The sequence below is a fragment of the Aulonocara sp. 'chitande type north' Nkhata Bay genome, linkage group LG18 (genome assembly GCF_057382095.1).
Source record: "Aulonocara sp. 'chitande type north' Nkhata Bay isolate Kocher_YH1m ecotype deep benthic linkage group LG18, A_spYH_male_GT1.1, whole genome shotgun sequence".
In the NCBI taxonomy this organism is placed as follows: domain Eukaryota; kingdom Metazoa; phylum Chordata; class Actinopteri; order Cichliformes; family Cichlidae; genus Aulonocara; species Aulonocara sp. 'chitande type north' Nkhata Bay.
Genome location: NC_141361.1, coordinates 30,034,238 through 30,060,385, shown reverse-complemented (window position 1 = coordinate 30,060,385; position 26,148 = coordinate 30,034,238). Strand labels below are relative to the sequence as shown.

Here is a 26,148-nt window from a genome sequence, read left to right as displayed (position 1 = left end):
TATCTGCCGCATGCAAAAAGAACCTCTCGGTGTGGACAAGAAACACAAACGTGACAATGCGGCGCTTAAACTTCCAATACACCTAAACTCATCCCGACAGGTCACAGAGGATCCCGCACGCTCTTTATGACCGGCTTTTATGCTTGTGACACGTGGAGCCTTTTATCATTCTCACAGTGATGATAATTGAGTCCCCTGCAGCAACTTGCTGATATATAGTTCTGTATTACTGGGATAATTGGCAGTAGTTTTTGGAATGTCATTAGAGCTGAATTCCACTGCCCCGGGGTTTTCACATTCGGCGTCAATCTGCTCAAAGCAGGAAGAGATGATGAATCAGCTAAACCGTACTGCCAATTAGCACAATAATGGAACATGATATCAAGGAAAGAATCTGCTCCAATTAAAGGAGGGGAGATAAAAGGTCCTCGTTTGAAAAAGGGAGAAGGTCTCATCTAACAGCACACTAATCCCAAGCAGTGTCAGATCCGGCTGCCAGCTGCAATGAGACATATCTGGAAAACAGCCAAATTCCATCTTTAAATTATGTTTTATGATCTCTTTCTTTGGCAATCCAATTGAGGCAAAGGAGGCTTGCATTCAATATGTAGGGTATGACTCATCTCTGTTAAGCGTGTACACGTTTAGGCTTCCGCAAATGCTAAAAACAAATTACTGAAGATTTTGGAATATGAATGAAAGATTTTATTGTTATAAAAACAAGATGGGCAGCAAAAGAAAAAAAATAGATTGTGCAAAAATCTCAACACGCATGCACTTCATGCTGCTCGTCATACCGCACATATCTGCAGGAAAGAGAGACGGATACATACACCCGGTCCCAGCAGGGTAGTCCAGAGACCTGTTTCTGCACTGAGGGAAATAGGGTTTTTTCACAAGGAATCTGCGATCTGAAGACCTCTCCAGATCGTAGGGCACATCCCGTTCCATGCCTGGGAATAAATGGCATGAGACAGACACACACACACATAGTGGGGTACAGGAACTCAGAATAAAGGATGCAGGATAAAGCAACAAGTTGATGCGCAGCCAGCACGCTCAACAGGGTTGGAAGCACATCAAATAGGAGAGTCACGCTGAGTTTGTTTGATAAAAAATAACAAAGGCGTTGCGCCATTGTTATGAATTATGAACAACAACAAAAAAAAAAACCAAGACGTGCATTTGTATCTTTACGTACTAGTGCGCAGTACTACAAAATGCATGCACAACAGCGGGGCAGCAGAAACAAACACAGCACCAGACACACAGTACCTATGTCAAACGAGCTGGACTTCCTGGTCTGATGTGATGCTGCTGGAAATCCATTATGGCCTCCCTCCTCATCTGTGTTTGTTGGTTATTGTTAATTGGGAAGATCACAGCAATTATTTGCATCTTATTATGCCAATCTGCCCTTTCTATCCACATCATTAAGAACACACTGCCTGCTAGAGATCTGGCCTTTTACTTTTGGGGGTGTTTACGGTTCCTGTGACTGAAAAGCAAAAGAAGACGGCCATGCATGGAACGTAAAGATCTAGAACGTTCGTGATGGTGATGTTAAAGTTCCAGGTTTATTACTTTATTTTTAAAAAAGAAGAAAAAACAAAGAGGAGACATTTTGGACTGCTATGACTGTGCATAGATATAAAATGACATGGTTACCGTGACTGATTACAGCAGGATCTGCTGCTTCCATCCCAGGCTTGACAGACGCCGGTGGGCTCATCCTCTCGGTGCTTCCCTCACCTTCAGCGATGGGTTGACCAGGAGGTAAACACCTCTGATCATTGATTTGTTCTTCTGCTGGGGTGACGGGGGAGGTCTTGGCCTTATCTGGAGAGGTCTTGTCTCTAGAAACATCCAAGCTGGGCTGATGGAGGAGCACAAAATTTGACTATGCAACAGAAAAATATGACAACAAGATGTGCTTTCTCTTATAGTACGTACAGCGCATACAGCATATAGTTACCTTATTGGGAATGAGAGGACGCTCTCCCTCTGGCCCTCGCCCTCTCTGTTTCTCCTCGCGCTTTCTTTCACTCTGGTCTCCCTCTGCCTCCAGCCTTCCTGCTTCTTCTGGGAAAACAAAAAGCAGCCGACACAAACAAAGCTCAATTTATTTCGGGATTTCTATAGTAGCCTTGCACGATTCACAGGTCAAAGTTATTCTTAGCTGTCTTCAGTTCATCCACTTCCTCTTTTCACTCTGACTTTAGGCCAGTTTCCTTCTGATTGGCTGCCCCTCACTAATGTGGGTGGTGCTGCTGCTAGTTCTCCTGAAACAACTACATCCATTCTTTGATGTGACACAGAGCAAAAAGTAACCTACAAAGAAAAAAAAGACAGCCCGTCTTTCTGAAGCCTGAAGAGGTTTTTGGCTCACGGTGTTTATTTATTCATAGACTAAACTCATTATCTGAAACTTGTCTAATATGAGCATACCCCACTATAACAGTACATATACACTATACATGACGTAAGATAAGAAAAGCAGAATAAGACCTGAAGCAGGAATATTGGCAAGCAGCACACATTTCACACGAACCTGGGAATGGGAGCCTTTGGCTGAAGGGGCTGAAAGCACAAACTGTGCAAATTAAAACCAACCAACCTGGATTGCTTTTCCATTTCTGTGTTAAGAGCTTGCTCCAGCTTTTAAGAGACAACTATTTATATGTGCTGCTGTCCACAGCTTGCATTAAGGATTTCAATCGGACGATAAAGATGCACATCCCTGCACCCTTTCTCCGTTTTAACGCCAAACTGCTGGCTTTAACATTGATTTTATGCCATGACCACTTCTGTTACAGTGATCTCTTAATTCCCTTTGAGTCAGACTGCAGTCTACAATACTCGGAGGTTTTACTCATTAAGAAGTCTAGACTTGAGACTTAACAATGGCTCTTTCGCCACAAAAGGCCTCTATAGCTATAGCCAATCATGTCATCGTCTGCTCTCGTACTGCATCTCTCATTAAACACACTTTGACATACTCGTCTACACGGTTTTTGCAGCTTTTGTGAGTTTTCTGCTTTTTTTCTTCTTTAAAAACATGGCATCTTCTGATTGTTTTCCCTTTGAACTTTTATCCAACAAGACATTGATCTAAAAATATATCACGGTCAACCACATGCCACGTGTACAGTGTACAGTGAGTCTATTTTTAGAATTATCATTATTATCAGTCATTCTAATAAGAGTCACACCTGAGTCTTCATCATTTATTATTTTATCATCATATTCATACCATGTGATTATTATCATGTTGGATACTTATTCATCCAATAGGGACATTTTACAATATTATACTTTAACAGAACTTCAGTTGTTGTTTAAATTGCAATACCTAAACTCTCCTGCAGGTGTCTCCGCCTCATGACAGCCAAACTGGGCTTAGCACTCTGTGGAGGCGGCTCTGGCCTTGGCCCACCGGGGGCCACGATTCCACCTCCGCTGCTCTGCACATCATCTTCTATCTCAGTCCGCGAGTCTGTCAGGGGCACAATCCTCTCCTGCCTGGCTGTCTCCATCTGTCTGTCCGTCTGTTGTTTGGAGGACACCACGTGGCCGTTAGTTCGAGTATCTGTCGGGGCATCTGAGATGGTGACTGATCTGTCAGCATCCTGGTCTATCCCTTTGATGTCACAGTTGCTGCTGCCATCGGAGTCTTCGATTTCTGCCCCGATGCAGCTGTACACCATGCTGACCAGGTCTGTGGACTGGATGAGGACAGAAGTCATGGACACAGTTAGAACGAGTCAAATCGCTGATGATTTAATGAATAGCATAACTCATAATCTGGTGCTAACAATAGAGAAAGCGAAGGCCTTAATTAAAATGTATTCTGTTGAATTCAATTATAACAAAATTAAATTATCGTTCATTTTTTTGCAGTGGATGTCCTCAAATCCCCTTAATGATCACTAAGGATCCACGGGCTCTACTTAAGAGAGAATTGGAGTAATCCAAGCCGTCCCTCAGCACAGAGTTTAAATAGCCCTCCACACCTTAGGCAAGCTACTACAATAAGACACATAAAAAGGCTGGGAACAGCAGGTGGCTCGGACAGCACACGGCCATGCACTGTTACATGTCATGTAGAACTATAGAAAGAAGTAGCAGCTGCTCACTCATGAATTAAACTGGAAGCAGACTTGAAAAAAAAAATGGAAATAGAAATGCATTAGCATTTAATTTAAACTTTAAAATATTCTTTAACTATTAAACACTTTTATCAAGTCACTGTGTTTGGCAAAGCCCTGAGGAATGCAATTTCAAAAAAATTAAATGAACACTTTGAAAACACATCAGATTGCAATGGTGAGAAAAGGATATAGATGTAGCTGCAACATTGTTGTGCACCAGGAGGAACCCAGGACCCACTGCACCAGCGTAGGGTCCTCAGGCCACCCTAATAAAGTCTGTATCTGATTGTTTGGTTAGAGACATTCACACCAGTGTCCTACTTGTAGCTCTGACAGTGCTCATCCTTTTCTTCCTTGCACAAAGCAGCAGATACCTGTCCTGCTGATGGGTTAGGGACCTTCTACAGCCTTGTTCAGCTCTGCTAGAGCAACTGCCTGCCTCCTGAGATGGAGGAGACACAGCAAACTTTGTGGAAATAGCTGGACTGATGTGCCATCTTGGAAGAGTTGGACTACCTGTGCAACATCTGTAGGGTCCAGGTATCACCTCATGTTACCAGTTGTGACACTGACCCTAGCCTAGCTAAATGCAAGACTAGTGAAAAACAGCCAGAAAAGATGAGGAGGGAAAAATGTCAGTGTCCTCCACCTGTAAAAACATTCCTTGACTTGGGGGATGTGTCATTGTTGCCCCTGTTAGTTAGAGACATAAGTGAATCTACAAAAGCTCAAACAGCCAACTTTTCACAGCACGGTACCTGTCTTTGGATGAGGCAGGGGGGGCTGGCAGTTCTCATCCCATGCACCGGCATGCCCTGAGTTGGGTGAGGTGAAGGCATGCTCCCATTTGCTCCTGGGACAACGCTCTCCGGCCTCACGGCATCTTTAGGATGCTGAATCATGGAGTAGACATTCTCTGAGGCGCTGCTGGACAGAAAAAGGCAGACTTTTCAGCACTGGTCCCTCTAATTGACTTCAATCATAAACCATACACTACATTTTGGATACAATATTATTATGCTTATGAATTTACAGTAACACCATCAGTTTGAAACACTGCAGTTTTTCTGAAGCGCAACAGCTTACTTCCTACACAATGTGCTGCTGTTAAAAAACAAAAGAAATGAACGTAGAGAGCAAGCCAAGTGAACGCAGCAACAAACAATCTCTTTGATTGCTTAGCATCAATCTGCAGGTGAAAGCTTACAAAACGCAGCATACTGTATTTAAGAAACTATTTCCATCTATGACTTCCCCTCAGATGAGTCATCTTTGCTTTTATGCTTCTCTTTCAGACTCCTGTAGACTCGGCCTACAGCATATGTGTGAAATTCCTGCACCGCAGCAAGGCTGTTAACCAGCAGAGGCAAAGGCATCACCGTTTTTTTTAAAGCACACCTCTGAGCTGAAAAACAAACTGCGGCTCTCGCTGAGAAACCCTTTCGTCCGTTTCGTGCAGCTGTGTAGTTTAAGTGAACAAAGTGCGCCTATTAAGTGCTATTCTCCCCACTCAGCTGTTAATCTGTGCAAATGATTTTTCTTTTTTTTTAAAAAGTTTGCAAACTTTTTCCACCAACACTTTCTAACTCCAGCGCCATTATGTAACAGCAGCTCAAATGCATCCAGCACCATAAATTCAAAGCAAAGGAAAACAGCTGGGGATGGGGAAATATTTTCTCCTATTCAAATATTCATGAAGTTTTGAAGTGGCGTTAATGCCCAGCGCTGGATTAATTTAACCACCATCTCATTCTCTGGGCGTGTGCTCTTAAATGTTACTTTCCTCCACTTCTTCCACTCGGCTCCTGTGCTGCATACTCACTCCGAGTCCTGATTAGAGATGGTGGAGTTGCGGTTCTTGCGGAATCCTGAGAAAATGGACAACACACTTCGTCTTTTCTTCCTCCTCAGAGACTGGGCCTGATGCAGGGACGACAACTGACTGAAAGTGAAAAGTAGAGAAATAAACAGAATGAGTAAACTAAAGCATTGGGTAAGAGGGTAGGCACACACAGTGAGATTAAAGCTAGATTGCATCATTTGGACTGTTTTGTTTTGTTAATGCAATCAGCCAGCAGCCAGTATTTATCAGTATTCTGTGAAAGTCATAAGTGGCAGGCTAAACCCAGAATTAACATCCGACTACATTATTTGAATGAACCGTTTGACAAGAACAGGAAACATAATTAGTATGCCGAGTCCTGAACACATGGTTTAATACTCTGGACAGAAGCAGTGTTTCTGCTGCCTAAGCACACTGCTGCTGAGCATGAAGCTTACACTGGCATGTAACTTTAAAACACTTGCAGGGTTAACCATCATTTACATAGTGCTGTCCAGCTTTGAGATGCAAAATCATGCCGATTTTACCAAACAGTTAATGTTACAATGCTATGACATCTAAAGGAATGCTTAAAATGAGCTTCACTTTGCATAAATATAAAAAATCTTACACTACACCAAAACCTTAACCCAAACTTTGGAAATAATTTAAAACACATATAATTACTAATTAAAAAAAGCAGTTTTGTGTTAAATATGTTTAAAAATAGCTTGTGTAGCTTTTCAGCACTGGCCTAATACTAGAATACTTTGGTTATTTGGGATAGTAGCACGAATAAAGTTATGTAATAATTCACACTTTATTTTACACATACAGTATATTCATAAAGTTAAAAAAAATGGTTTTAATTTCTTATACAACATTAACTAGATTATGGAAAATTGATTGTGACTTGTAAACAAGGCTGTGAAATATAATAAAATAATAAATTGGCCTTATTTATTGATAGGGCTAACATGTCAGCAACTCAGCATCTATTTATCTTCAAATTTGGGACAATTCTGGCATCCATCTGCAGCTGTGTTGTGCTTGCCTGATCAATTTAAATTCAATACTTACACCACTTTAAACTTTGTTTTTGGTGTCCAGAGATTACTCAGATTTAAAGAAAATAGTTCAGCTGCTAAATAGTCCACTGGTATGCAAGTGGCTATATAGACTATTTATTTCAAGGTAGTTAGTAGTGTAGGAACATGTAGTTTTTAGTTACAAATTCCTAAGTACCCCAAAAAAACAGCTGAAATCCTGTAAAATCAAAAAAATAAAATTAAATATGTTCATTCTGTGCAGAGGTTAGAGGGACTGCAGAGTCAATCAGCTATCCTTAAGTTCATTCATTATTTATTATTTTCACTTAGTTCCATCTTCTTTGCCAACATTTCCTTCTGGGTTTGAGTCTTTGAGGATGCAGCTTCAGTCACTTATCCACATGGCACCACCAATATACCAACACTGCCCAGAAAAAATGGGAACATGGGAATTTTTCCAGTGAATAGCATACTGTAATTGACTTAAATGTGCATAACTGATTTTATTCCCACTTTTGTGGGGAGTAACATTGGAATTTTAATCACCTCATCTACTGACATGGTGAAAGACTTAGCAAACAGTTACTCACTGACACATTGAGCACATACTGAATATCATTAGGATTGTTCTGCAGTGACAGTTGGTAACTCTGGTAATTACTCTCCTTTAAGCACTGCACTCGGTCTCTATCAACAAAATATGTGGTTTCTTAGCTGCTAAATGCTCCACTATGTCCAGCAGCAAGTCTCCAGCTTTGTGTTTTTACTCCTTAAAACGTATCACGGGTTCACAACTGCAGAGTTCTTGCAAAGATTTAAACAGCAAATTAAAATGCACCATTTGCATTCTTTAGACACAGCTACTGTTCTCTTCTTAACATTCAGAAATTGCCCTTCCTTCTTCTCCGTCATACTGTGTACAATGCTACAATCGTAGATGCCGATATTAAACAAAGTTGTAAATGCTGAAATATGAGTGAACATATATCTAAATGCTCACTTTCAGAATTTTTTTTTTACTTTTAGTGCTGTATGATATCAGTGACTTGACCGGCTCTCACACCGTCTGTTAAATCTTTTGTCAGTGAGGTAAAAAAAGTCACCAGAAAGCTGACTTAAAGGGAGGAGGAAGGAAGATACAACAGTTTGTTTCAAACAAAGGATGACTCGAGGACTGCACCAAGACCTAAGGTGATGCAAATGTGTCCAAAAGCATGCGTTTCAACAAAAAGTACAAGGTAAAATTAAACGTGTGGTTAAGAAATGCAGGGAAAAGAAACTACAATGGAAAATGGTACATTGTACTTTATTTGCATGTTGTTTTTTGTGTGTTTGTTTTTCATTTTACTGTTTAAATGACAAACAATAGAAAACAGGTTTTACTGATACACCAGATGTAAGACACAGTTCCCTCAATGTCTCGTCTTGTGTGTCGTCCTCGGGGCTCAGTGTAGTAAAGAATTTATCACATACTTAATGACTGCACAGAGACGATTCTGGCGTCTACCTGTCAGGTAAAACTCGTTTGCTGTAGAAATCAGGCAGTCCGTCCTCCAGCATGTTGACTCCTCCATTCTCAGAGCAATGCTGCACACACACACACACACACACACACACACACACACACAGTATGACAATGATCAGTCTTGCCATGCCGACAAAGGGGATGAAAGGCTGACAAAAGTTATTATCATTTCTAATGGCTGGCTGATAAACCTGAATCTGCTGCCAACAGAAATCTGTTTGTAAAACAGCTCTTCATCATGCTGCCCTAACTCAGTTTGTACTGATTTAGGGGGGAAAAGCTTTACAAAGTCTCGAAACAAACAAGCTGCTAAGTTAGCGGCTGCCCTGTGGCCCAGGGGAGATGGCTGCGCATGATTACCATTTGAATCACAGAGACACGTGCGACAGCTTCCTATTTTAAAGAGAGCTTATTTTTGGAAGGTGCCGCTGGCAATGAAAACAAGATGAATAACAAAAGTTCACATGCAGCAGCCAAGAGATTTAAAAAAGAAAAAAACACCTCAGAAAAGCCATGTTTGGTTTACTTTCTCTCGTTTGCCTCCCTCTGTGCACTTTTGTGGAAACACATGGACTGAAGTTCATGCTGTAGTATCAGATCAAAATAGGCCAGTTAAACACATACAGTGGTGCTACAGGCGCAATAAAAACTCACTTAAAAGTGAAACTGGTCAGTATACATCCTGTGGAAGCAGCTGCTAGTCTGGAGGGGACACTGATCCCTGCCCACTGAAGCTCATAACATGGTCAAATGTCACTGCAAAGTCACAAACTCACGGATTCAGGAGGTAGGTGTCCTGCTCTGTGTCGCCGTGGCGGGCGTGGCCTGGCGTGGGTCACGTGGCGTAAGGGGGATCCATTGGTGGGGAGAGTGGACAGACACTCCCATGATGCCGAGTGGGTAAGAGGGGCAGAGTGAGGTGGAGCTGAAGGTGTCGGAGAGGAACTGGGCTCCTCGCCTAAACCTATGACAGGAAGGGAAATGGATTGTGACAGAACTTCATTTATGCAATACCACTGATAAAATCCTCTTTGATTGGAATTAAATGTATGATTAGACTAAATTTGCAATCAGCTTGTGAATTTCACATTTTTATTGCTTTTGAAGTGAGAAAAAATGCTTCCTGTTAGAAGACAAATCCCACTAGCGGGGAAAAGGCTCACCCATGGTTGGGTTGGTGTCAGAAAACAATGTTATTTTATAATAATGCTTCATTCTATCTACAGAAATATTACTATACTGATTACAGCCCAAATGAAACAACATTATCTCTTATGTCATTCTGCCATGTTGGACATTCATTACTGTAGACGAAAAACTACTTAATTGACTAAAAAAATGAAAGATCAAGTGACTCTTGCCCTGGTATTGGCTATCTATATAAAACAGTAATGTGCAAAAGTCTCAAGCCATACTTCATGACTCCATATTTTACTGTGAAATGGAAGTTTGTCCACCTTTATTCTTCAACACAGCCTGAACTCTGTCTCTAAACCTCTTTACATGGTCTTCAGGAACAGTTCTCCAGGCTTCTTCAAGGACAGTCAAAGTCTTTCGTTCTGTTCTCTATCAAGATGATCCCACACTGCTTTAACTCATTCACTGCCAGCCATTTTCAAATCAGGTAACTCCCCACTGCCAGGGTTTTTGAGCATTTTTACTCATTTTTGAAGAGCCACAGAAAACTGTGTGTTATGATCATATAAACGCTGAACCTACCAAAATGAAGAACAGACTCTCTTCTTTCATCCAAAAAAAAAAGCTTGTTTCTACCATTTTCCATTCTTTAGTAATCAGCTGTAGAAGAGAGGTGGGTTCCACCAAAAATGCCTGTTTTGACCAAAAAAAGGGAGAAAACGAGCTTTTTGTGAAAAATACATTTCAAGCAGAAAAGTGCCTGTGACACCTCTAACATATAAAATAGTTTTTCACTTCTATAAAACAGAAATAACACTGAGAAAGGTTATGTTTTATCAAAACAATTTATTTACAAATATATGAAAAAATAAAATTCACTGACAAGCTGCCCGAGGTTGTATTCTGGCCCCTCCCATTGAAAAACGTAATTGACGTCTATAGACGTCAATGGCAGTGAATGAGTTAATAATGCTTAGGTCTGAGCTCTGGAGGCCAATCCATGACTAATAATGTTCCATTGTGTGTTTTTCTATCCAGGTATTCTTTTACTGCATTGGAGGATGGATGCATGTCAAGTCCTGTATCAGGTCTCCCAACGTCTCTATTTCTTAAAGACATGATTATTAGATACCTTTCATCTGCTGTAAATTGTTTTTTAGGCCTATCACTTTTGTGTTTTTGTCTTTTCCTTGTCAAGGTTCCTCAGGACACACAGTACACCACGCTGAGATTTGACAACTTGTGGTCTAATAGCTCTTTGAGAATCAACTTGTTGGTGCAAACATATTATTTTTTGCATGTCAATCAATATTTTTTTGTAGATCTAACAAAAAAAGGGGAAACAATTAGGCAGTTCTTTGGGGGACTGTAACACAGTGCCATAGACGCAATTAAAACTGGGTTCTTTGCTAAGTCGTCTGTCATGTGTAGACACAACACTGGTTCATCCCTCGAATGAGGTGTCTTCTTTTGCTTGCATGATTGATAGGTCAGTGATAAGTGGCTTCACAATAAATAAATAAATGAAATTAAATCAATTCTCTGAAAATGCTTAGATACAAGGACTGGACTGAAAATGGGTGAATAAAACATGTCCAAAGAAAAACTCTGAAAGGCCTTCTGAAAGCAGAAGGAGAACTAGTACACAAAAGCTTTTACAACAAATTCTGAAACAAAATATAAAGGAATGAGTGGTGACTTCAGACTTTTGCACAGTATTGTATTTCACGATACTTTAGCACGTGACAGCAATAATTTGCGACTACAGACTGAACACTCACTCAGTCTGGTGGAGACGGGTCGAATTCTTCTAGTTCTGGAGCTCCGCTTCTTAATGGCCATGGTGTCCTTTTGTAAGAGATCATTGTACATACACAAATGCCTTCACTACATTTATAACACAATTACAACGCACAAAAAAGTTAAATGAATGAAATAAAGTAGATCAATGACATACACGTACAGTATTTCACAGAAAATCCAACTGGAGTAAAGCAAAGGCAATGAAAAGATACAGAAACTGTTTACAAAATCTAAGTGTGAAGCTCAGAACAACAGCATGTTGGAGGGTACAGGAAGTGTGGGATTTGTCTTGATTTTGAGAAGAGTCACAATAAAAATACTCGTGTTGAAGGGGAGAAAAGATCTGAAGTTGAAAAAATGTAATTCTTGTTCAACACGATTTGTTTGTAACCAGCTCTGAGCGTCAGTATGGTGGAACGGATCAGAGTTTCAACAGCAAAACTGCACCAGTAAACAGAAGTGAATCAAGCATTGGGACACTGATGTTTTACCTGCTTTCCAATATTTACTAGAGAAAACTTACATTTTTAAGGCTAATATCTCCATGTGCCGTGTGTATCTGGTCAAATCATGTTATCCCATATGAAAGGCTTCCTTCTTCTTAGTTGGGATTTTTTAAATTTCTCATTCTGTGCCCAAAATGTTATAATATATTTTTAAAATAGCACTTTTTAATGTTTGAACCACCTTTAGTGCTATATATATATATATATATATATATATATATATATATATATATATATATATATATATATATATATATATATATATATATAATATATATATATATCTCAAACAACTTTAGATTCAGTAGAAGTTCTTCAATATCCCTGCAATCTGAGCACGCAGAAGGGCCTGGATCACAGAGGGATTCTGGAACAAAGGATGCTCACTTAAAAAGCCAGGTGATGAGGACACTGTACTGAACACAGGTTTCACAGCAATTTTAGTGAGAAGTTTAGTTTCAAATTAGACAGTGACAAACCGAACAGGCAAAAAAGCAACAAACTGCAAGGAGAGCATCCATTTGAAAATTTAATGTGGATACAGTGGGTGAAATAATTATTCGATCCCCTGCTGAACACAAAGAAATTAAAAGTCTCAAATTTTTATGGTAGTTTCATGGAGAGAAACAGAATACCAAAAATCCAGACAAAAACAATTTACACTGCATAAAAGTAATGATTTGCATGTCACTGAGTGAACTTTTATTCCCAAGATCCCACCCAGAATTCTGGCTCCCATAGACTGGCTGCGTGCCCATGCAAAACACAGATTACAATTGATTAAATCAATTACAGCCACTCCTGATCTCGACTTGTTATGTGTAAAGCACACCTGTCCACAGGAACAGTTTCTTCCATTCCAACCCTTCCATCACCAAGACCAAAGAGCTGTCAATGGACATTAAGGACAAGCTTGTAGACCTGCACAAGTCTGCAGTGAGCAACAAGACCATCAACAAGAAGTTTGATTAGAAGGTGACGACTGTTGGTGTGAATATTTGGAAATGTAAGAAATATAAAATGAACCTCATTCTGGAGCTCAACGTAAGATCTTGTCGAATGTATCGGCCCAAAACTACACAGGAGGAGCTTTTTAATGATATGAAGGCAGTTGGGACCACAGTCACCAGGAACACCAGTGGTAACACACTACGCTGTAATGAGTTGAAATCTTGCAGTGCCCACAAGGCCCCCCTGCTCAAGTAGGCGCATGCACAGGCCCATCTTATGTCTCCAACATTTAGATGTTCACTGGCAGAGAAGACTTGGGGGAAAGTGCTGCAGTCAGATGAAACCAAACTCTTTGAAATCAACTCAACCCGCATAGTCAGAGAAATGCAGGGTATGATCTAAAGAACACCGTCACCACAGTCAAGCACGGTGGCGGAAACATGGTTTGGGGCTGTTTATTCGCTAATGGTATAGGACTTTTCACAGCAGTGACGAACAAATGGACAGGACCATGTGCTGTAAAGTATTGGACAAGAACCTCCCTTCCTCAGACAGAACACCGAAGATGGGTTAGTGACGCATCTTCCAGCATGACAATGAACCAAAGCATACCACCAAGCCAACAAAAGAGTGGTTAAAGAAGAAGCTCATTAAGGTCATGGAGTGGCCTGGCCATTCTCAGATCGCATCCCTTTAGAAAAACTGTTGAGGGAGCTGAAGTGTCGAGTTGCCAGGCAGCAGCCAAGAAACCTACAGGATTTAGAGTTTCTGTTAAGAGTAGTGGGATAAAATCCCTCTGAGATATGTGCAAGCCTGGTGACCAACTACAAGAAGCACCTTAACGCTATGTTTGACAACAAGGGTTTCTACCCAAGTACTAAGCCATGTTTTGCGTTCAAATCATTATTTTTCTCAATGACATTAAAAATTTATTTAGAACTTTTTTGTGTTTTAATGAAACTACAAACTACCATTGAGCAAATGTACAAATTCAGCAGAGGATCTAATAAATATTTCTCCCACTTTTTTTCCGGGAGTCATGAAATTATGAGGGTGAATTAAAAAAAAAAAATCACACCTTACATTTATGCAGACTCCCCCAATTTGAGGGAGTCAGAGATGGATGAGAACCTTTCACCAGATTTGGTTGATTTTTATGTGGTATGAACCCAATTTTTGGGGTTGTGGAAAACAGTAGCACATCTGGAAGAATGAATGCTTTATTAATCTTTTAAAATACAGGTCAAAGGTGGACATCTTTCCATTGTTTGCTTTGGCTCTTCTAAACCATCAAATCAAATGTAACTTTTCTTCCTCTGTCTTTTGTCTCTGAAAACTGGTTTTGCTCTTAACACTTATTTTAGGTGCAGTCAGTTAAGTATTATATCCATGCCTTGAAATTAGACATGCTTCTTTTTAAATGAAGAAGCTCATTCTTGTTAAGTGTGCACATGAGGTCAGCGTGTGTCTCTCACACTTACTATTCCCAGGTTGACACCAAAGTCCTCATCGGGGAATTCCAGAGACTCGACTATTCTGGACTGTCTGACAGTGCGTCTGCCCGTCCCGACATCGTCCCAACGCTTTGCCTGGGACACCTGCCGCAGCTGATGCAACACACACATCAAAGGCACGTATCATTGCATAGACACAAACGCTCACACTCGCGCAGTGATGACATCTGGAAATATATCCTTAAATGCTATCTGGGAGGAGAGGCATGTCTGCCCTTGTACCTGAGAAGCTCACAAACAAAGTACTTTACCACCGTTCGTAAAGCCCATGAAGAATATGAATTAAATACAATATCTTGATTATCAAAGCAGAGTAAGGCAAGATAGAGGACAAACCGGCATTGCACCAAAAGAGAGAAAGGAGAATGAGATGTAACAGCAGACGTGGTGAACTGAATGCCAAGCAGAGCAGGGGAGGCCGTGTTATTACTAAGAGTCGATTTTTTCCCCTGCTTTTCCGCTGGTTTAATTTTAAACAATTTAATTTTATGGAGAGGAGAGCCCGGAGGGTCTCATCATGTCCTTAACCAGCTTAAATAAAGTTGTTATCTGGCCTCTGAGCTCAATATTCTCTTTAAAGAACAAAGCTCTATACCTATATATCTTCATTGTATATGTTAATGACATGCGAACCAGGGTGTCTTCTTCAGATAACTGCACGCATTAGTATGCTACTGTTCACCTGGAATAACGAAGAAGAATTTATCCAAACTATGCTTGTACAGTTCAGAGTTTTTATTAACATGTCTGAACTAAATGTTTTCAGTTTCAATTTTAACTTCGCTGATATTTCAATATGATCTTGAGAAATTTCCTATCCTGTGTTTGTACACTGGTACGGCTGGAGGTAGGATTATTATTTTATCAACCATGTGTGCGATGTGCAATAAATATACCAGAGTTATAGCAGCACTGAAAGACAACATCCATAACAATATTAATGTTTGAAAGCATCATATGGAATATAATGAATGAATGTCCACAGCGTAGGAGGACTTTCTTAATTCGGTTAGACATCATTATGTATATATGCACATAATGGGTACTTTTCCAGGATGTATTTATTTGTTATTATAAATTTATTTTAAATGGGCTGCTATGGGAACACACGATAGAGAACATTTCACTGTTGTTCACTGGAGGTGCACAGGAGCTTTATAATTGCTTTGCATTGATAAACATATTGCAAAGTGGTGACACAAGTATTGTAGACCCTCTGCTCAATTACTCATAATCTACTGGATGATACTACAAAAGTGCTCTTATGCATAACTTGGTTATAACAAGGGGTTATTCGAGGTACGGTTGCCATCACATCAGCTCAAAGCACTCTGGCCATTTTCCTCTGAACTCTTATCAAACAGGCATTTTTGCCTAGAGAGCTGCTGCTCACTGGGTATTTTCTCTTTTTTGGACTATTCTCCATAAACCCTAGAGATGGTGATGAGGGGGAAAATCCCAGTAGATCCACAGTTTCTAAAACACCAACAAATGGGACAAGTTCAAAGTCCCTCTCTGATTCTGAAGCTTGGTTTGAACTTTAGTGGGTTATCACGACCATATCTAAGTACATAAACGCACTGAACTGCTGCTGACTGGTTGATTAGACATTTGCATTAAGGTGAAGTTAAACAGGTGTAGCTAATAAAGTGTAGAGTGTACACAAGTCATAAAAAATCATTTTGGGGTAACAAATTAGATTCATTTTATCTTTAATTTTTTGATTAAAGAGAAAAAACAAATGGATATTTGGGGATATAATATAAGTGGATGTTATTGCTTAAGGCTTGATGGAGACAAAAAGGCTTAATAGTCCAGCACATGACGTGTCCTGACGGTTATTTTACTTGAATAGAGCCAAGTTGGCAGTTTCGCCCTGTTTTCAATTTTTATGCTAATTCTACAAGATAACCATCTCCTTCCTTCAGTGACATATTTAATAGACTGCATTCCCAACACAGCAAACAATTTTCTTTATGAATATAACTTCAAATAACACAAACCTAAAGTGAAATCTGTAATGTTTTATGCATGTGTGGTAAAAAAAAAAAAAAGAAACTGAGGTGAGCTTTTCCTGTTATTTGCACAGTTCAGACAAACGCGGATCATTTTGGTTGTTTTTTTTTCATATAGTCATATTATAAATTTAACTATATCTTAGAACAAAACAGATTCCAGCTTTACATTCAAATAACATTTTTTTCTAGAATCTACAAGAAAGCATGCAGTAAAGTGATATTACCAGTACCAGGGTTTTATGGGTGGTGTAGAGCTCTTGTAGAATCTGATCAACTATGGAGTTGGTCAGATAGGAGACCACAGACAGCTTCACTTCTCTGGGATAGAGAAAGTAATAACAGTTCAATCAGTATCTCGAAGTTCTTTGCCTCTCTAGGACTTTTTAAACCACTCTCTTTCTTACTCCAGAGCTCTGTTGATGTCCTCTGCCGCCCTCTCCATCAGGGCGTTGTGGATGGCGGAGCGAGGGATAGAAACTTGTTCAGAGATGGACGACAAAGGTGGACTCAGTCTCTCAGCTGCTGAGCAGGACATGGGGCACAACTCACGGCAAAGGGACACCATGGAGTCCACAACCACCTAGAGTAGAAGTGTCCCAAGACATGTATCATATGTCGCCTACAGCTGATGGATTAGCTATAAAAACATATTTATATGCCCAAAACTTGTATTAATAATTCATATAATCCATTTGTCTCTTCAAGATGTTATGTTTATCAGACATTTGGGCAAAAACACACCTCAACTATCTAAACCTGCATTTTTGGCTCTTTTGTTGTTTTTTTAAATTGATCTTAACAAATGCAAATTACAAATGCAGCGTCTAGCATAATAACAAAATTAGGCAGCATAAACAGGGATGTAAATTATGCTCAAGTAAGTTGAAATTCAATACAAAGCATGCCATATTCCTCCTCGGGGTGCGTGCTGCTTTTTATCATTTACCTATGCTGTGCTACTGAATCCCAATGAGACCAAAATGGAACAAAAAAAATGTCCGAGTGTTCCCTCCCTGAGAATTTCTTTTGAAGTCAGCATACCTGCACTGCACACACATTCACACGGCATTAATGGGCAATTTAAATGCAACTAGTACAGCGCTCCACTACTGTTTAAAATACCAATGCATCAGCGAAGGAATGTTTCAGCGATTACAACCAAGGCCACGGTTCAAACCCACCCCCAGCCTACCTGCAGTTCTTTGTCTGCAGCCTTGGCCAGCTCTCCTGCCAGAGTGTCCAGGCGCTGTTTAACAGGTCCATCCACTGACAACACGTGGGCCAGCTCACACAGAGATGGATAAAGCTGATGAACACACAACACACACACGTTCAGTGAAAGTAGCAATAATACAATGAAAAAACATCCACCTACATTAAAAACTGGTTAAAGGAAAAGCAAATACTAAAGAAAAATAACACATGGAATGAAAAGATTTGCTTTGTCACATTGGCTTTTTAATGTTAATGAACATGATGCAAAACAAAGCATTTGTATTGGGAGTTGGCTTAATCCAGAATGAGTTTTGGTTTACTTGCACATTATTTTGATATAAAAGTCAATTCTGCAGCTCAAATAACGGAAGAAACAGTGGCCTCAATTTTTCTACTGATGATTACAACAAAGAAAAATCTGCAATCTTTACTTCAGTTGGTGATATATTTGTGAACTGTCTTGCCGTGAGCTTTTCACAAACTGTTTTATTTGCCTTAGTTTTGAGATGGGTCAGTCACGTCAGATGAAAAAAGCATCCTCTTGCAACAAGGGTAAAAAAATCTCTGGTTGCCCAGTGACTGAACAGAATTTTCTTGCTACTGAATGCACGTAGTTGTGGTGACCGACTTGTTGCTCAGAGACTGAGCGTGCACCTCGTTCTGTGAGTTACCATCGTTTAATGTCAGTTTCTGTGGACGGTAACAGATTTGCCACAAATGGCAACAGATTTAATTCCCAACTTAACCCTTTGATCACAAATTGATAGCAGACTGACTTTATCTTATTGCTGTTCCAGTCTCAACGCAATGAAGTTGTTTTGAAGATGGCAACTGACTATTTCAAAGGCAGTGAGATGGTACGTTCACTGCACACAGTGGCAATAATTTTGTTTGTGCCGCAGTCTCCATCCACTGTTTTCCTTTTTTCTGTGAGTGAAGCATTATCAGGCAACCCTTCACTTCAACTCCTCACTACAGCATCCAGAGAACAGTCTGTTTATTCAGCCTCATCTGTGGTGCTGGTGCCCACCTCTCAATTTTAAATTGCATGTAGACATTGAGGGTCTTGGGAGGGGTCGAGCTGTCACCAGCTGTTATCTTTCAGAGGGTTGTTGGTGCCATGCCCCTCCCCTATTTAAGTGCACTTTAGATCAGCACGCATCAACACTGCAAGCGGAGTGAGGTATGGGGTCTTCTCACATCCCCATTCTCTGTTTGCTGTCAATGGGCCAGGAGGAGGAGCTGGCCGCCTGGTCAGGCTCTGGACTGGTGGGCTTCCCTGCTGCTGCAGGTCAATGCGGTCTGCTTGTCTCCACCGCAGAGTAAAGGGAACCACCTCCTGGGTCTGGGTGTGTTGGTGCCTGGACCTGGGAGTATAGAGGGTGTATGGGGAGTGTGAGAGTGTGTACAGCATTCATTTCTGTGTCTCCATGTTGGGCGAGTGCGGAGTATTTGTATATGTGTGCATGAGGGTGGGAATGGATGCTTGTGTCTGTGTGTGTCTGTTTGTCTTATGTCTGTGTGTCAGGTCAGGTCTCAGACTCCACCTCTCCCAGAGCATCTCAGGCCAACCCAGTTGTGGCGGCCTATTTTCCCCCATCACATTCCCTGCTGGTGGCTGGTGTCCCCACCCGCCGATGTGTTGGTGGTTCTCTGTGACTGGGGCTGGGTGCTCGGGTGTGTACTGGCTCACTCAGGGCAGCTGCCGGGGGGCCTGGCTTCTCAGGCCACTGCTGGGGGCGGGGGACTCTCTGGTTTTTGGGCCCTTGGGCTTGGTCTGCTCTGGCACAGCTGGCTGCTGGTGGAGCCTTGTCGCTGCAGCCCCCTGTGGTTTCTACACTATGGCTGCTGAGTGACCGCCATCTGAGGCCCTCCTCACCTCTTTTCTAGATGGGTGCCGTCATTGTCCCTGCGGTGGTCCTCCTGGGGCTCTCGTGCTCTGGGGGGGAGCCTCTAGATGTCTGGGGCCCAGGTCTCCTCCACGCCTGCTTCATGTCTTTGGGCGCAGGGCTGTGGCTTCCACACCCACTATTAATTCTGTTCAATTCAATTTTATTTATACAGCGCCAAATCACAACATCAGTCGCCTGAAGGTGCTTTATATTGTAAGGCAGATCCTATAATGACTGCTTTGAGTGCTCAGATAGAGTAGAAAAGCTCTATATAAGAATCAGTTCATTTACCATAATAATTATTATAATATAATAATAATTCTTAGATACTTAAATGGATAAACCTTATGAACGCAAGCGTCTTCTCACACACAAGTGTCCAAACAGGTACTCACAAATGCACGCTGTTGTTTTCGTTTTCCTGTTTTTTTTTCAGCAGATGATCAAGCAGATTCTCAGGGTTTCTTCTCTCTCTCCATCTCTCTCTGTCCCTCTTCTTCTTCTTTTCTCTCCCTCACCTTCTGCTAACTTTCTCCACAACTTCTCTTTCTTTCTTTTTTCTATCCCCTGGTCTACACCGTTCTGATTGTAATGACTTAAGATCAAAAAAATCCTAAAGTATAACTATGAAGTAAACCAGTATAACAAAAGCCATAAAGGTCCACTTTGGAAAATCAATATGTTGGGCATGTTGTTTAGCCTTCAGACAAAAACTCTGATTCCTACACTGCCGGACAGGACAGACAAAAAAACCCCAAAAGAACTCACTGTGTCTCTTTGCCTCTCTGTAACAAAATCAGGAAATAAACAATAACCAAAACAAAATAATTAAAAATATTGGTTTAAAAAAACAACAACATGAATGATGCATCATCTTTCTAGATGCACGATTTGTGACTCGACAACCATCTTTATCAGCCGTTTGATTAGTCTGAAGCATAAATGACTTTTTAGTTCACGTCACTAGGACATAAAAGCTGCACTTATAAACTTGTCAGTCACATCTGACAGAAAAATAAAACGGGTCTGCTTGCTTTAACCCTCCTGTTATGCTGCAGGTCAGATTGACCCAGAACAGAAGAGATGTCACATGTCATCTGCATCACTACAGAAAACAAAAAAAAAATCTAAATTATAAAAGAAAATTGTAAAATAATCAATGCCAGTGTTTCTGACACTTTTGGATGAGTAAATTTGCCCCGGGCCAAATTAACCCAGGAGCATAATTGGTGTTCCTGGAAACCAACATAGCAGGAAGGTTAAGACATAATAAGGTTTTAGAGAAGGATCTCAATATACCTTTCTTTGAGTGCCATCTCTTTCTTCTTATGCCTGCATTCATGCAACCTCTGAGCAGCTCTGGGTGTAGAATTTTAAGTGCATCCCTAACAAACACTATGAAATACAGCTCCATATAAATTGTAAAACTGTTGACAAGTGTTGTGTATAAATAAGCATGAAGAATGTACATTATGCTCGACAGTGTCCAGAACCATTTATTAAATGTTTGCGTACTGCTTTAGAGTAAAAAGCAGGGAGAACGTGCTTATTTACATCTTCTTCCTTCCTGTTAAATTGTATTTGGAATGCAACAATCCATTTATCACTTACAATCCTGTTCACGCCTTTTCTTTAGAAGAAAATAGAAAGCACTGCTCCCCCCGCGTGTCTCCAGTGTATGTGTTGGTGTAGGTGTTGAAGAGTGCAGGTCTACAACTGGTGATCGGTGAAGGATATTTGTGTATTTGAAGAAGTGAGCAGCACGAAACAAACTGTGCTGCAAAGCTGTGTTTTTCATCTTGTTCTTGCTCTGTTTGCAGGGCACATACATTAAGCTCAATGCAGAACATGCTATGTTTATTTGCTGCTGCAGCAGGATATGTGTATTGAAAATCAGGTTATTAATACTTGATTGGCGTTCAGCACAAACAGACTTCTCATTTGGATTCTAGCATTCAGTTTGGTCAAGTTACACTGCAGTGCTTGCAGTTGTGGCTGTTGAGAGCTCATGTGGCTAAAGCATTGTACGGATTTATGGATGCTGGATTATAATCTCCCACACTACAGAAGCCGTTATCGATTCAAAATGGCTGCACCAGCCTAGTGTCGGTCTGGGTCAAAAAAAACAACCCTCATAATCTTTATTCTCTATGTGTTTGTTTGGCCAGGCTGTATTTTGCTGTGCAGGCTTGGGTTATAAAATACTGAGTGAACCCTAAAAAAAGGTTTTAAATAGCTGCATTTACAGCTGCATTAATGCACGTTTATATGGTCACAGAACATCTTACAGTTGGGTCTGACGTCGTGCTCCGGGTAATACTGTGTAATAAACATTTGCATAATTCCAGTTTTACTGGTTTTTGCAGCCCTTTCGTTTTACTTTTATTGGTGTTTTCCTGTTCCGACCATGAGCTTCAGCTCTTGTATTTTAATGCACGAATGACTATAAGGAGGCTGCTAAATATGTCTTTGCATCAGTGCACTGTGATGCAGTTAGGCTCTGTAAAGTTTCTCCAGGGAAAAGGGAATGCCTTCTTAGAAGTGGATAATCCTAAACTGCAAACTAATTGGTCACTACAGCAGTTAGGTAAATGTAGTGAAGGACAAAGTACAATATTTCCCACTGCAATAAACTGAACTGGCACACATTTATTTACTAGATGCTTGGCTTTGAACAGTTCTTACCATTGTGGGATTTTTATGATGTAAGGGGGTAATATCCCTAATATGGTCACAGCTCACCATGAAATTTCCAGCTACCGCTTGTCCTGCCTCCATTTTTCACCTGGTGTTCAAATCTTGTGTTTGAGAGGGGCAGCCAGTTAAAAGTAAGCTGTTGCAGTGGGAGACGGCTGAGCAAAAGTGTGGATGACCTGGGAGGTCCACCAATACCCAGAACTCTGAATCATACAATGCTGCAGCACTATGTGAAAGTTTTTAATCAACTCTCATTTTTAACATTTTGTTACTTATGGAAATACATCATATAAGGTAAAAACAGACTTTGTACAATTCTAACGAGCTTTAAAGTCGATAATGAAGTGGCGACCTTTAATCTTCAACAAACCCTGAACTCTCCAAGGCAGCTGTTTTTGTAATTTCTAGTCCTCAGAAATAGTTCTCCAGGCTTATTGAAGGACATTCAAAGCTCTTCTTTGGATGTTAGCTGCCTTCTGTTCTGTTCTCTGTCAATACAATACCACACTTCAGTAGAGTTGAGGTCTGGGCTCTGGGGAACAATCCAGTGTTTTTCCATCTAGGTATGCTTTTACTGGATTGGCAGATGGTATTGTGTGGTGGACCATAACCTGACAATACATTTCTACATTTATAATTCCATCAATTTTGACAAGATCTGCAACACCACTGGCTGAAATGCAGCCCTAAACCATGACTGAGCCTCCACCCTGTTTTACAAATGGCTGTAGACACTCACTGTTGGAGCTCTCTTCTGACATTCTTTGGATTCATCTCTCCATAAGAACTGTTGACAGAAATTATCAGTCCAGTTCTTGTATAATTTGCCTTAAGTCAGCCTTTTTCTCCCAGTTATCCTTCCTGAGATTTCGACTACAGCAGAAGGATCAGCTGAAGGACCAGATGCATCGCTTACGTTTTGTCAGATCTTTGCTGGATTTTATCCCTGTTACTTTAAGACGTGACTTTCAGATGGCATTCATCTGTTGTAGATCATTCTTTACGTCTTTTACTTTTTCTAAGAACATGCACACCATGCTGGGATATGCTACGTTTTGGACGAATACGGTACTTCTTTAGGGAATCACCTTGTTGGTGCAAAAAATATTAAATGTGTCATATTTGGCATTTTTCACAGACTTTACTAAAGAAATGGGAATAAATGGTGTGTTCTTGTGAAAGGCTTTTAGCAACAAAATGTCTGAAGATATAGTTTAAAACATGTTTTTTGCTAAGTTGTGTGTTAAGTATAGACAGAACGATGGCTCATCCCTTGAGATAGATGTCTTTTTTATGCTTGAGTGATTTACAGGTGAGTGTTAAGTGGCTTCACCAACTATAAAGAAATGAATGCTGGTTCAAGACTCTAAAGTACATGTGGAAGAGTCAAAGATTAAAATACGTAGCCACACACACACGCACACACACTTATAACCCACTCACAGCTCTCGAGTTCCTTGCTTCTTTGAGGATCTGTCTAGCCGTCTGGACCTCCTCTCCTTCCTCGCAGCCTTTCAGGACACAAACCTGCTGCTGCACCCGTACACACAGACGCTCCATCACCTGCACACATACACATGTGCAAAAGTGGAGGCATACAATTAGACCCAAAACAGAAGTGACTTATTCCTCAGCATGAGCACAGCCACACACCTGTTCAGCAGTGCTGGTGACGAGGCCTTGGTGCAGCCTGAGAGCCTGTTTCTGAGAGAAACGCTGAGTCTGGTTGTTCCTTAGCAGGGCACGCTGGATCTGTCACACACACACACACGCACACGCACACACACACACAGAAAACAAACAGGGAGGAAGAGGAGTGGTGATGACAGGTGTTTACAAAGTGCGGTGTGCGGGAGACAGGAGACGAACCCATTTGCATGGTAATAAGGAGACTAGAGAGAGAGGTTTGATCCCTAGAAAAAAAAAAATACGGGACGCCTTTAATCTGTTTTCTTGACTCAGCAGGTGGATGCGTTGACTGCATCATCATCTTAGCATATGTAAAGAAAGATTGAATAAAGAATTGCACAGGGACTCTGAAGGCTCACACGCATTGTCCAAGCTAATAAAGCCTCAAATTAAATTAAAAGCTCTCCTTAGGGAACCGTGTTTGATTAGAACCAGAAAGTCTGCAGGCAACTTAACAGTCAGAAATCCTACAGATATATACACATAGTAATGTGTTAGTAGGGTTGCCAACCGTCCCTTAAAATACGGAATCGTCCTGTATTTAGAAACAAAAGTACACGTCCCGTATTGAGCTAATAAGGGACGCACTTTGTCCCGTAATACAGTGAGAATCAAAAGTAGTCTATAACTTTTAATGGAATTAACGCTTTGTTTGAAAACATAATTCCCAGCCCCTCTCCTGCTTTGTGACCAATGAGCTGACAGCACACTTATGACAATTCGAGTATGACAATTCAGATTACCGTTCATCTCATTGGTCGAGGAAAGGTCGCTTGCGGAGAAAATACCGGAAGACAACAGATGACCACAACAACAAGCATGGCCAACAGGGAAACAAACCCCGACACTGCGGTGCAAGTCTCAGACGACAGTACACCTAAAGCTGGGCAGACACTGTGCGATTTTTTCAGTCGCGTTATTCAGCTCCTGCTCAAACTGCACGATTGACTCGCAGGGGTTAGAAGTTGGTAGGTCACGATGCAGGTCTCACACTATACGGCCCGATGCTCTGATGCGACCTGAGAGCTCACCCTGTGCGTCCATAAAATTAAAGTTATAACAGAAAATCTGTCGCTCGCTCTCTCTGTCTTTCACTCACACAGACACACCACCACCATCAACTTTGCTAAACTGCTAATGAAAAACATTGATCAGGCAGCTGTGATTGAGCAGCAGTGTAAATCCAACTATTTTCACGGTTGTTGTGGTCGTGATAATTTTGTGAGGCCACATCGAAAAGGCTCGGATGAGCTTTCCAAAGTTCTACAAGTTGTGCCTCCATCGCTTGTGTCCAGATCACACGCTGCACTGCCGTGCTGCTCCATCTTTTTCGCTGACATTTGTGTTTGCGCAGTGTGACAAACTGCGGTGAGGTTTGAAATCCTCGCGACCAAGCGATTGATGATCGGGAGCTCGTCGTGAGGCTTACACTGTGCGATTTTTGGCCCATTTTGAGCCGATTTTTGAGTCGTGCAACCGTTTTGGCGATCGGCCCGATTTTGGCCTTCATCGTGCGTCGTGCATCGTGTAGTATACGTGGGGTAACGAGACGCGATTAACACCTCACGACGAGCTCCCGATCATCAATCGCTTGGTCGCGAGGATTTCAAACCTGTCGTGAGGGTGTCACCGCAGTTTGTCACACTGCGCAAACACAAATGTCAGCGAAAAAGACGGCGCAGCACGGCAGTGCAGCGTGTGATCTGGACACAAGCGATGGAGGCACAACTTGTAGAACTTTGGAAAGCTCATCCGAGCCTTTTCGATGTGGCCTCACAAAATTATCACGACCACAACAACCATGAAAATAGTTGGATTTACATTGCTGCTCAATCACAGCTGCCTGATCAATGTTTTTCATTAGCAATTTAGCAAAGTTGATGGTGGTGGTGTGTCTGTGTGAGTGAAAGACAGAGAGAGCGAGCGACAGAATTTCTGTTATAACCTTCATTTTTATGGACGCACAGTGTGAGCAATCAGGTCGCATCAGAGCATCGGGCCGTATAATAATAATAATAATAATAATAATGGATTGGATTTATATAGCGCTTTTCAAGGCACCCAAAGCGCTTTCCAATGCCACTATTCATTCACTCTCACATTCACACACTGGTGGAGGCAAGCTATAGTGTGAGACCCTGCATCGTGACCTACGAACTTCTAACCCCTGCGAGTCAAT

The 26,148-nt window shown here is 41.2% G+C and overlaps 1 protein-coding gene across 5 annotated transcripts in view; it reads right to left on the bottom strand.

The window, feature by feature from the left end:
• carmil3 (capping protein regulator and myosin 1 linker 3) overlaps positions 1 to 26,148 on the bottom strand; it is a 102,579-nt gene that overhangs the window by 1,135 nt on the left and 75,296 nt on the right. The window contains exons 24-39 of one of the 5 annotated variants that reach the window (XM_086270574.1): positions 23,934 to 24,032; positions 23,724 to 23,843; positions 17,669 to 17,782; positions 16,881 to 17,056; positions 16,701 to 16,794; positions 14,426 to 14,551; positions 11,466 to 11,532; positions 9,324 to 9,511; positions 8,530 to 8,609; positions 5,974 to 6,093; positions 4,910 to 5,075; positions 3,353 to 3,725; positions 1,976 to 2,082; positions 1,669 to 1,876; positions 1,276 to 1,347; positions 834 to 953 (exon numbers count right to left, since the gene is read on the bottom strand). In XM_086270574.1, the coding sequence (XP_086126700.1) occupies positions 834 to 953; positions 1,276 to 1,347; positions 1,669 to 1,876; positions 1,976 to 2,082; positions 3,353 to 3,725; positions 4,910 to 5,075; positions 5,974 to 6,093; positions 8,530 to 8,609; positions 9,324 to 9,511; positions 11,466 to 11,532; positions 14,426 to 14,551; positions 16,701 to 16,794; positions 16,881 to 17,056; positions 17,669 to 17,782; positions 23,724 to 23,843; positions 23,934 to 24,032 (2,230 nt within the window). Of the gene's footprint in view, positions 1 to 833; positions 954 to 1,275; positions 1,348 to 1,668; positions 1,877 to 1,975; positions 2,083 to 3,352; positions 3,726 to 4,909; positions 5,079 to 5,973; positions 6,094 to 8,529; positions 8,610 to 9,323; positions 9,512 to 11,465; positions 11,533 to 14,425; positions 14,552 to 16,700; positions 16,795 to 16,880; positions 17,057 to 17,668; positions 17,783 to 23,723; positions 23,844 to 23,933; positions 24,033 to 26,148 lie in introns of all 5 variants that reach the window. The other 4 variants (XM_086270572.1, XM_086270575.1, XM_086270576.1 and 1 more) reach the window with 4 other exon arrangements.